The following is a 13253-nucleotide window of genomic DNA, read 5'->3' as shown; positions in this document are numbered from 1 at the left end:
ATCACATATTAATCAGATTACTAGGACAGCATTTTTCCACTTAAGAAATATAGCAAAAGTTAGACCCCTTATAACATTGCAAGATGCTGAGAAACTAATCCATGCCTTTGTTTTCAGTTGACTAGATTACTGTAACGCACTCCTCTCAGGACTACCAAAAAAAGACATCACTCGATTGCAACGAGTGCAGAATGCAGCTGCTAGAATCTTAACTAGAAAAAGAAAATCCGAGCACATCTCTCCAGTTTTGATGTCACTACATTGGTAATAATCTCGCTCCATCTTATATTTCAGAATGTCTTACACCTTACACTCCAAATCGTAACCTTAGATCATCAAATGAGTGTCTGCTTATAATTCCAAGAGCTAAACTTAAAAGAAGTGGCAAGGCGGCATTCTGCTGTTATGCACCTAAAATCTGGAATAGCTTGCCCAGAGGAATTTGCCAGGCTAATACAGTGGAGTACTTTAAAACACTGCTGAAAACTCATTACTTTAACATGGCTTTCTCTTAGCTTCATCTTAGTTTAATCCTGACGCTCTGTATATTCAATTAATTATCATTATTATTCATGGTGGCTCCAAAATCCGTACAAACCCCTACTCTCTCTTCTGTTCTTTTTCCGGTTTTCGGTGGTGGCAATCTGCACCACCACCACCTAATCAAAGCACCGTGATGTCCCTACATTGATGGATTAAATGCCAGAAGTCCACATGACCGTCATCATCAAATTCTTCCATGAGAACCCTGAAAACAATGAGGACTGATTGAGGTCATTTATGTTAGGAAGCATGCGTAGAGGGGGCTGGGTGATCTCGTGGCCTGGAACCCCTGCAGAGTTCATTTTTTTTCTACAGCCGTCTGGAGTTTTTTTGTTTTTTCTGTCCTCCTTGGCCATCGGACCTTACATTTGTTCTATGTTAGTGTTCCCTTATTTTAATTCTTATTTATGTTGTCTTTTTTCTCTTTCTTCATCATGTAAAGCACTTTGAGCTGCATTATTTGTATGAAAATGTGCTATATAAATAAATGTTGTTGTTTTTTCTGGCTCCAAAATGTCACAACAGTAGAATGTGTGCCAAAATGTATCAGTCTTACTATTTAAGATCTTTCTGGCCACAATTTAAGAAAATCCCAAAAAATGCATTATTCTCAAAGCCTAGGGCACTAAGATAATTACTAGCTCCCAATAAAGTGACATACCAGTACACTAAATTTTGATATACAGTGATCCCCTGCCTATCGTGGAAGTTACGTTCCAGACCCATCAGCGATAGGTGAAAATCTGCGATATAGAAAGACCATATAAACAAACATCTTTTTATAGTTTAAGCCTTAAAATACCCCTCCCACATGTTTTAAACTCATGTAAACTTGTAATAGCGAGCGACGTCCGCGTAACGCTTTTCTTCCCGAAGCATATCCAGGAGTTTTACCTTCTTCCTCTGGCGCTTAGGCTCACTACTGCCAGTAGGCTTAGAAGATGCAGGATGCTTGGGAGCCATCGTAGGGCTTAAAAGAAAATGAAAAGTTCACAAAAAGTTTGCTCACAACAATCGGACCACAAGCCAAGTATGCGATACGCAGAGAACTGAGATGCGTCGGGGATCCACGCTCGCTGTTCTTGCAACATTACACCACATTAGCAGTAGCCAATCATAGCCCAAGAGAATGAAAATCCCGCTCTGATTGGTTGAGTCTCCTCTTTCAGCCAATAACGGGCCTTGTAAGAAATCATCTGGGTACTGTAACACAAAACTCTGTCTACCGTAGTGACTGCTGAAAACCGTATGCTTTGTTATAAATTGGCTGCAAAGTACACTACAGGTAGGATGTACTTATTGAATTTTTCCGTGATATAGCAGGGGTACGATAGCTGAACCGCGATATAGCGGGGGAGCACTTTACGAATCCAGAAAAGTGCATCATTGACAGGTATAAGATGAACAGAAAATAATTGTTAAACATCCAGTATACACATTAAATAAATGACACTGGGATTTTTTTTTTTTTAAATGTTGTTATACGTGAATGGAAAGTAGGTGACAGACCAATGACTTGAGGATTTCTCTGTATACATTACCACAGAAATGTCATCAACACTATCGGCGGACACAACTTGTATTCTTATTTTTTTTAGATCCATCATTGTAATCTTTGCCTATCAGAATGCAGCTTCCAACTTGGGTAGACCACACACAGTAGAGTATACTGATTCTGGGTTTATTCATATCTCAACATAAGTATACAGGATGTATTTGCTCAATATTTATTGTTACAGTAACACGGCCATATACCAGTTTTATGATGATGAACATTTTAATGTCAGAACCTGCTGACAGCATGAAAAATCTGATTCCCATCACATTATCATTTTTTTTATATTTGTTTTGTAAAAGCACTTATTAAAGAAAAATTACAGCAAATTTGTAAGGGTGAAACATTTTATACAGATATTTTAAAGACACATTAACAAGGGTCCCTTTTTAATACATTTGGTAAAAAATTATGCCTTACAGTTTATACCTGTACCATACGAAGGAGTTCAGAGAAAATGGCATGGAATTGTTATTTCGGCAAAAGAAAGAAATTTATATTTAATGTTGCCACTAACAGACCAGCAGAGGAAGGCCTAGCTGAAGACCTCACCACCTAAACAGAACTGGAAGACCCCTTTTGCTCTTCATCAGATCACAGAAAGACATTATGCACATGTCAATGCACATATAAGAAAAAAACATTTACATACCCTTCTGAGGATTAATGAAAGCTCTTTGTGATCATGTAGTATCTTATTTTCGAACATATTGTATATAACAAGAACACTTATCATCGTTCTTCTTAGAATACAGGACACAGATAACTGCTTGTTCTTCTTCTTGTAGTATACAGATTCTGCTTCTTTACAAAACATGCATTGTTGTTGTTCCCTTCATGATTAAACTAGCATACAGTATTATGTGCATCTGTATTTCAAAAATAGCACCCTGTTCCTAAATCAGCCTTACAAAAATAAAGATGGCACATACATTGGTGTTACTTTGTATGAAAACAAACAGAGCTGTACTGACTCTCCAGTTTACAATGAACCCCTTATATATGATCTCCAAGTCAAGCCCCAGCACTTTCACTAATCCTCGCCATTTATTTCATCCTCCCCAATACGTACTGCTTCTGTTTTTTGCACGGCGTGGTGTGAATCTACTCGATGCACTGATACAATTCCAGTTAAAAAGGCATAGCTCAGCATGGCACCCAATGCCACGAACACAGAAAGGATTTGGTTACGACGTTTATGTGGTTCATTGTCAAATTCGGAGTTGTCACCACCGTGAGGGCTTGATGCTTTTCTTGATGGACCATCTGGATAAATGAAAAAGAAATTAATTTTAAATTCATTAGAGGACAATTGGTGAACAAGAAAAATATGTTCATATTGCCAGCATTTACTCTATTCATGACTACTGATTTTCTAAACCATGAAACAAAAAGAAATGCATTTCTAATTAAGTTTAAAAATCCCTTTTTAATGTTGAAACCAAAGCACAAACCTTGAAAACTTGGGCATCTCATCTTTCCTTTACATTTCTTTAGCCACAGCTCTGCATAGAACATTGTATTACATTTATACCTGGTGTAACTGAAAGTAGTCTTAATTTTTTTTAACAAAGCAGTTATTCACTAAAATACTATATATTGTTTAATGCAAACATTTCTTGCAATAAAAAAGGCAAAAACATTTAATTAATTTTCGACAGTGAGTGAACCTTTAAATTGAAATGTGAAATCACATTCTTTATTAGCTATAAACGCAATCACATCCTATTGCTGCTAATCACTTTCTCTTATCTGCTTTGAGAATGTTCCCCATTTTTTCCCCATACTGCTTGGATAGGTCAGACTTCTTTGGCAATGCAGCATTAACAGCCCACTCTAAGTCTGGCCAAGGGATTCCTATTAGTGTTTTTTTCAAATTTCATTTGGCCATTCCAGAACATTAAATTTCTTCTTTGTAATCAATCCATGGGTGGAGTTGCCTGGAATGATTAGGCTGATCTTCAAAATGAAAGATTACTTTTGGTTAAGCTTTACCTTCGAGACAGAGGGACTGACAGTGTCCTTCAGCAAATTAAACTGTGGAATGACTCTAAATTGAGGTTTTCCTCACTGATGAGTCATCCAAGTATATACTGTACTTAGACCCCAAAAATATGACGACACCACCACCACAATTCTCATTAATGTGGACAGTGTTATTTTGGTCATAGAAAGAGTTATATCAAATGTGACATTTTTTGTTGGATTCAGAAAGTTTCATTTTGGACTCATCCAACCAGACAACATTCTTCAGTAAATCCATACGATCATACAAATGTCCTTTTGCAAACTACCAATGATATGATGAGATCAAAAGATTTTACATTTATATCAAACCATGAATACCACTGCTATTCAGATTATATTGCACTGTTTATGAATGAACGTGGACATCTTGACAAATTATCTTAAAAAGCAGCAAGACGACTCATGGAAGATATAAAGACCTTTCTTCAGAGTTTGACATCCTCTATGCATCTTCATACTGCTTTGAAGTATCATTTTTAAGGATGTCCACAAGTAGTTACAGTCACTGTAGTTACTCATAAAGAGTCTCCTCAACTGAATCTGGGTGATGAACTTCTCAAACTTTTTAACCTGTTTCCTCATTTTTTTGCTCCAAGTTACCTTCTATGTTTGACTGAATTTGTAAACCTTGTGATTATATTACAAGATCTAATTCTAATGACACACAGTTAATTTCCTCTAAACAAAATAAAGAAAGTTGTGGATATAACCTCACTAGTACTGATTAAGAGTATCGGAAATTACCAATGTGACATTGAAAGGGGTCAAAAAACTTTCAAGCAGCGCGCTAAACAGATATTTGTACAGGTAATGTACATACTTTGAGATAATTGAATGGTGCCTTGTTACTTGTTAAAACTAGGGAATCCATTCCCGGAAGGGTTTATCCATTCCCGGGAATGACACAGTGCACGGGCATCTCACATGTGAACGGTTTTGGAACGAGCGACACTTATTTTTAATAAAACTACTGCAATATGTTGACACCAATAAAAGAATAACTTTAACTACAAGCAGTTCATGCTGTCATATAAGTACATGTATCTAGTTAGTAGCGGTAATAAGAGTGTAGAAAGCATTACGTGTCAAGCGTGCGGTCTTCCAGGCGAGAGCGCACCTTCATGCAGACTTGAACGCCAGCCGCTGAGAAACACGCTATGCCTCCACTGAAGTAGGTGGCACAGTCATCAGATACTGATACACTTGTTCTAAACAATACCCATGCTTGCCGTTGCTCTGAAACACCGCCGTTTCAGCTTTTACTGATGCATCCAGTTTTTTGTCATCATTCTGTGATGGCAAGTTTCTTAGCACAGATAATGCGGATGCAACCGACTGACGCATTGCAATTTCAAGTTGCTGTTCAAAGCTGTCAACAGCACAGACGTCAATGAACTCTGACCCGTCCCGGCATTCGTGTACTGCAGAATACAGACTCCTCCCAGTCCACTGTGCACAGTCAGCCGGAAGATTGACTGGCTGCTGGTCTGTTGTTGACTGAATTAATTGGCAACACACTACACCGTGGGCCAAAAAAACCGTGCCACTTAATTATTTTCAACTATAACTCTGTTACTTCTTAATCGATTTTTACACTTTTACACTCTATATATGCGAGCTTGGCCATTCCTGTTTTCACGGGAATTAAAGCAGTTTCATTCCCAGGAATGTGGGAATGAAAAATGTCCGGGAATCTGGGAGCCCGGGAATGGATTCCCTAGTTAAAACTACCAGTTTACATAGGTAACAGCAATTACATAATCCATGATTCACAAAATAAAGTATCTGCCATTTTTAACATGCTGCTTACATGTACATTTCTTCCTACTTCCAGCTTGCTAGGCTCCCTTAGTAATTCAAAGACCTGATTTTTGTTTAAAAAACACCTTATTTGTTTTTCTTATAAACATCTCTCCTTATTACTTACAGAAGAAAACTGAAATAACACTCTAATGATACATTTACTATCTATGCAAACATTCCTCTTACAATACTAAATGCTAAATTCCTACCAGCTCCTTCTGGTGGAAAGTATAGAGTGAGTATGTTGGTGCAAAAGTGGCACAAGTTGTCCAGAGACTTGAGATGCTGCTGCAGTTTATTGCTCGGAAGTTTCATCTTCAAGAGGGGAGCCAGAAGTCCAAACACATGTGCATCCAAAGAGGAAGGCCTATGACAAGAAATACCAGACAATTACAACAATTTAGAGGCTTGCTTTTCTAACCTGTTAACTCAGTTTTTTGATTAAAAAATCTAGCAGTTGTGGGGCTGATCTTATTAATTCTCTACATGCACTGTGATATTGCACTAAAATGTATTTTTGATTGTTTGTGACTATGTACTCCATGAAACATATGACATCAAACAGTCGTAATTCTTCCATCTGAGCTATTTCCATGTTTGGCAAACATCAACCATATTTTATTTTTCAGAATTCAAAGGGAGTTTAAAGTAAACCCAGTCTGTCATCTGTAATACTCGAAGTATTATTAAAGAAGCAAAAATGAATACAACTAATCCAGTAGAAATTGTAAGTATATTACTTTCAGTCATTTAATTTCTTGAAGCAACTCAAACTGGAAAAAGTAAGATACTATTAAAACTTAATTGAAACCATTTTTCAGTTTTTTTTTTTTTTTAATAATAACTGTATAAAGAATTATATAAGAGATAGAAGTAAAAATAAAAGTTGCCTTAAATGCTCCTTTAAAAGGACACTGAAGAATACCTCTGTGTGCATCTTTTACTAAAAAGGTACACTGCCTCCAAACTACTGCTTCATAAAATTCATGCATGAGCTGTGCAAGCCTTTTCAAAAATCAGACCCGTCCTTCATTTTAGGAAACTTTCAGCTAGCGGCAATTTCCCCTTTTTTAGGCATACAGGTGCAAGTAATCAAGAAACAGAACATTTAATACAGTAATCAGTTATATTAATTGACTTTATACTCAAACCTATTAAAAATGATGATTTTACAATAAACCTGGTCTGGTAAAGTGATATTTTTTAAAAAGTTCCCTTGTGTTTTGAACAATCTAGAAAAAGACCTTGTTACAATTTTCAACAACTTTTTTCTAATTAGTGACAAATTACACTACATTACACTACATTAATAAATTACACTACATTAATTACATTAATTTAAGAGTAAAGCTGTTTATTTTGGAGTAAAGTACTTTACGAAAATACGGAATGGCCAATAATAAGGCTATGTATTACTCCACAGCAACAATCGTATTCACAGTAATGTTTCGCTTTTCACTCATACACTTACTTTCTAAACCCATCTATTTCAACACTGGGTTCTAGGGTCTGGTATCGGGTGCAAAGCAGAATTCCATCCCAGCTAAGCTACTCATCTATCATACAGCCTGCTCAGTCACGCGCTCTCCTACACTCACTCAATATTAGAATCACCAGCCATAATTACCTGCAACACAACCAGAAAGTGGACTATGTGGGGAAACCCACAAAGATACAAGGAAAAGGAGTGTGCAGGCCAGGATTTGAACCCAGAATCCTGCAGCTATTAGACAACAGTGTGTTGCCAAATTGCTGAGCCCTCCCCCCTCATAAAATTAAAACAGGATCCTACTATTTTCTCCTGTAAACTTAGAAAATGATTTTTACTCCAATAGATATATGAGATATAACAACTGAAATTAGGGAAATTCTTTTAAACTGTATTTTTTGCTAGTTTTGCAAATAAAAATTGCAGAATCAGAACATTTTAATAGAGTTGACAAGATGTGCAAAAATATTTTTTCATGTACTCATCTCATAAAAGCGGGAAGCATTAACTAAAATAAAAATTCTATCAAAAATTTTGTATCTTTTCAGTGCCTTCCAATATATATATATATATATATATATTAACAAATCAACCTTTAAAAAATAACCTTGTTCATTTGGACAACAAAGAGCCCATAGATTAAAAAGATGAAATTTTTTTTTTTTTTTTTTTTTAAAGACATCTATGGCTGAGGGGGAGCAAGGCACTACCTGTCTCCTCCTTCATCTACGGGTAGAAGATATAAATATTATAAGATTGTGGAAGGAATCAAAAAGAAATGGATTTAACCAGATTGGTTGAGCATGGAGAGGACATCATTCCCTAATTTAACTCTGTATCTTTCACTCTGTGCACCAGGATTAACCAGGATTATCACCAACTAAACAGAAAATCAGTGCTTCAAAAAATCACTCCCAATATGTTATGAATGCACGAGGCACTTGAAAGCCAGGATGTCACCGTCAATCACGCCCTTACAAGACATTCATATATTTCAGCCATCTCAACACATACAGAGTATTAACATATGGAAAGTACTTGGCATTGGGACTTTTAGAGAACTGCATGTTTATAAAATATTTGCATCTTTCAAACAACAGTGCTTCAAATACAACCTTTCATCAAAACATTTCTTTTACTTCATGCAAGTTACAGACTTCCTTAGAAGAAACCTGACCTATTTTTAATCATTTTTCAATAATTGCTGCCAAAATTTTACTTTAACTATGATAAAGATGTGGGGATCATCTCCAGGGCTTCACCAATTCTTTCAAAAGGGTTCAACTCTATACCATCTGAGAAAGAGTTTCAAATGGGATCATTCAATTCTATTTTCAGATAACAATAAAATCAGCCACTTAAAAAAATACACTTTTCTTCACTCTGTGTGACACTCACAATTGTACATCACACAGTTCTTTCTCAACTCCAAGTATCCAAAATCTATTGTGATAACTTACACAACACACAAATGTATCTTCTATAAATGGAACATTCCTAACCCACCCACCATAATACAGTAGGAAGAGGGCATCCTATTTAAGTTGAAATTGGGTGTGGGAATCGGATTCACCTGATAAGCAACACGCCACATGATCTTAATGCTGTCCTCATTCCATTAAGTATCCAGTACTTCTGCTACCTTTTCAATATCTTTGAATATCTTTTTCTTTTCCGATGCTCTGAAGATGTGTAGGGCAGAGGGTATTCAATTTAATATGAGTAAGATGTATGCCTTACTAATCTGCAACTAGCTCAATCTAGCACAATCCTTAAAAATCAATAAAATAAAAGGAAACAAATGAAACGTACATTTTGTGTATCAAAGTGAGGTTGATAAGTTAGTTAAAATTATATATAAAAGAGACATACAAGAATAGAGCAAATTAATATGATAAAACAATCAAATTACAATAAGAAATAGCCAAAATATAAAATCCTGTTTAAATGTGGGTCTTTAAATAATTTTTCAAAATATCAATTGAGGCAGACACTCAAATGTTAATACATATAAAGTTCCATAACTGGGGTGCAGCAGAATTGTTTGATTACCCAGTGATTAATGTGAAAGACAATACACAATTCAACAGCAGAAGACCAGATTATGGAGGAATGAAGAATAAAGTAATATGTTAGAATGACAGATGGACCACTGTCATAAAGAATTTTATGTGTAAGCAAAAGAAGGTTCTAAGATATATAACAAGCAACCAGTGCAAAGACATAAGTGAGGAAGTTATATGCACCTGAGATTTTATGCAAGTTAAAATTCTAGGTGCAGACTTCTGAACCTGCTGTAACCTCTCATAACATCATATGGTATTATAAAGACAACATCATTATAAAGAATATCTTCTACATAATAAAAGAAAGTGTGTGTGTGTGTGTCTGGTCCCTTAGGCTAATCTGATTGATTAGTTTGGCTTTTGTGACGAGACTGAAAGGGTATGTAAGAGTGGGAAACACACAAGGAAGAGTAAAGATGTATGAGGTACACTAAGAGTTGCCTTCAAAGGTGAGAAGTATAAAACTGGACAGGACGCAAGAAAGGTGCCTCGAAATGATAAGTCTGAGAAGCAGGGATTATGGAATTGAGCTCAAGAGAGGAAGCTCCAGTCAAGAGAGATTTAGACACATGAGGACAGAAAGGAAAGGTGCTGAACCTACACATAGCACAAGAGATATCAATATATTTAAATTTATTCTGTTACCTGTTTTCGACAGGAAACAGGGCTAGTAACATTACAATACCTTTTAGGGGTTCATGCACATCAACTAAGACTTGTGAGTGACTTAAATGTCAATGGCACATATTTTCAAAAATAATACTGAATAAAAATATTCTCAGGACAATTTACTAAATCAATATAAAGCCCAAACTTTAATTATTTATGAATCACCAAAGCCATACATTTTCAGCGTGGGTTGGTTCCACCCTTGCACCCACAGCTACTGTAATAGGCTCTGGTCTTCTGTGGCTGTCACTTAGACTAAACAGGTTTGAGAATTTCACGTTACATTGACTGTTTCAAAATTTAAAGCAATACATACGACTGGCCGAAGAAGAAAGTCTGATTTCCCAGCCGTTGGGATAGAAGAGTCATACATTCCAAAGCATCTTTATAAAGCTGAAAAAGGAAAAAAAGAAGTGTGAAATTATTTGTAAAATGTTGAAAGTGACTTTTTAAAAACATTTTTATGCATTAACATTTCCGTAAATATGCCTCCTTTGACAGTTACACGCTTAACAATAGCATTTTTAAGTTTCAGTTCACTACAATTTTAACATATGTACCAAGTTGAATTACTGAAAATTCACTAATAGATTCCAAATCAAATGAAAAGTATTGTGTATAAAATATAAAGCCCTGTTTTTGATAATATTTGGGAACAGTTTTAAACAAGCAAAAAAACTAGCATTGTCAGAATCTTTCTAGCACTTCCATCTTCATCGGAGACGCAACACACTTCACTGAGCAGTAGGAGGCCATTGTAAGTACACCTAGCTTTCACTGGGTGAACAACAAATGATACAATTTCCCCCATTTGAACAAGTTACACGTTTTCAGTCTAGCATTCTAGATGTCTACAGAGAAATGGAATGGCTCAAAATGACTAGATGTCAGCCTTTACAAAATCTTATGATCACTGCTGCTGCACCTGCAATGGATCAGGACAGAACACCCAGTACATTTTTGCCTAAGCAAACCAATTACATCATCATGTCTTGCTGCTGATACAAAGCCATTTACAAGATATCTGCCGTTTACTTTTCACCGAAACCTTAAACACTGCTTTCTAACCTCTTTCTCTGCCTCTTCTCCAGGTTCAAGTCCATTATCCCCTTTGATCAGTCTTAGACGATCAAGGAAAGAGCTGTGCATACGGTTAGGCAAGAAGAAATTCAATGGAAACGGTATATTTTCTGCATACCAACGACGTGTCACATCCACATAGTTCTTTGAGTCTACCCATAATGTGTAAATCTAGAGGGAGAAAAAACACAACCAATTCAATTTTTTTTTTTTATAGTTTTATGCATCCCACAAGAGAATTGTGTAATACTGTACTGAATTAATGTCTACAAAAATGCAGATATTTTAAAACTAATTTAAACAAATAATTGTGACCTTCCTAGATTTATATATTTATAATGCAGTATAAGTTTTTTTTTTTTAAAAACTACCAATATTGAAACATTAAGACTCATAAGTAAGTGTGTTTCAAAGCATCATTTACAATAGTCTTCTGGAAAGAAAATTAGTTTTTTTTCAACAGAATAATGTTATAATGCTATTATGTGATTGCTTAATATTGAAAATATCTTGTATAACAGTTCACTTATGTTTACCAAACATTTTAATCATTTATGGTACTGTAATGCAAAAAACAATACAGACCGACTCAAGAGGTTCTTAAAGCAGTCAAAACACAGAATTATAAACAGTTTGTTTTTAATACCCAAATAGTATGCACATGTATTAAGCCATTTTCTGAAAAACATGGTCATTTCTGGCTTGCATTTAGGGGAATTCAGTTTATAAAACAGACCGAATTGATTCTTTACATAGCATAGATTTACTTTCTTCTCTAATGCACACATGACAATAATGAACCTATAAACCTGTACTACTCCTATGACCCTTAGCTGTTTTCATGGAACTACAGTCACATAAAATGTAGTCAATAATTCTTAGTATGTTTAATACAAAGTAAACTAAAAAAAACAACAACGATAATGAGCTATTTTGTAGGAATATACAGTTAAAACAAAACAAGTGCGTAAAACAGTTTAAAATACAAATCGCACATAAGGATGTCTTAATTTTTAAAGGAACATCTAACAAATTAAATTCTTTTTTTTTTTTTTTTTATATTTTTATTTTATTAATTTTCATTGTAATCATTCCATACAAACAGATCAATTTATAACCCAACAAATTTGAAGACAAATCAAACCCCACCCCTGAGAAGGAGAGCTTAGCTAAAGGAAAATTGCTTTAAGCTTTTTTAATAAGGCAACATTAGACAAAAGAAGGGGAGAAGTAAATATCTATATAAATAAGAGATGGAGAAGGGAGTTAAATGCAATAATAGTTAATTCTCTTATTCTGAAATAATATTGATTAAATCCTGCCATGTTTTGAAAAAATTTTGTACAGATCCTCTAACTGAAAATTTGATTTTTTTCCAATTTCAAATAATATAAAACATCGGTTTCCCACTGACTTATAAGAGGAGAATTAGGATTTTTCCAATTTAACAAAATAAGTCTGCGTGCCAAGAGTGTAGTGAATGCAATCACCGTTTGCTTGTCCTTCTCCAATTCCAGTCCATCTGGAAGGACACCAAACACAGCTGTTAGTGGGTTAGGAGGGATTGTGATACTAAGGCTGTCTGAGAGGCACTTAAAAATTTTTGTCCAAAATGATGTTAGTTTGGTGCAGGCCCAGAACATGTGACCCAATGAGGCAGGAGCTTGGTTGCAGCGCTCGCAGGTTGGATCCTGGCCTGGAAACATTTTGAACAGTTTTAAGCGAGACAGATGAGCTCGATATATAATTTTTAGTTGAATAATTCTATGCTTTGCGCATATAGAACTCGAGTGAATTCTCTGCTTTGCTACCTTCCACTCCTTTTCTGATATATTGATTAAGAGATCTTCTTCCCAATGTCCTCTTGGATCTTTGAAAGGTAGGGACTCTAATAAGATTTTATATATTGTGGAAATAGTGTTTGTTTCCTCGGAATTGAGCAGTATTTTTTCCAGCATTGTGGAGGGTGCAAGGTGGGGGAAATCGGGCAATTTCTGTTTAACAAAATTTCTAATTTGAA

At 35.4% G+C, this 13253-nt stretch overlaps 1 protein-coding gene across 1 annotated transcript in view; it reads right to left on the bottom strand.

The window, feature by feature from the left end:
* Window positions 1-2208: 2208 nt before the first annotated feature.
* Window positions 2209-13253, bottom strand: part of LOC114646085 (metaxin-1-like) — a 68572-nt gene continuing 57527 nt past the window's right edge. The window contains exons 5-8 of the mRNA XM_028794074.2: window positions 11222-11404; window positions 10470-10546; window positions 6139-6296; window positions 2209-3364 (exon numbers count right to left, since the gene is read on the bottom strand). Of these exons, the coding sequence (XP_028649907.2) occupies window positions 3132-3364; window positions 6139-6296; window positions 10470-10546; window positions 11222-11404 (651 nt within the window). The 3' untranslated portion in view covers window positions 2209-3131. The remainder of the gene's footprint in view (window positions 3365-6138; window positions 6297-10469; window positions 10547-11221; window positions 11405-13253) is intronic.

Source organism: Erpetoichthys calabaricus, chromosome 2 (assembly GCF_900747795.2).
Source record: "Erpetoichthys calabaricus chromosome 2, fErpCal1.3, whole genome shotgun sequence".
Classification (NCBI taxonomy): Eukaryota; Metazoa; Chordata; class Cladistia; order Polypteriformes; family Polypteridae; genus Erpetoichthys; species Erpetoichthys calabaricus.
Note: the sequence above shows the minus strand (reverse complement) of the source record. Positions and strands in the feature narration are given on the sequence as shown.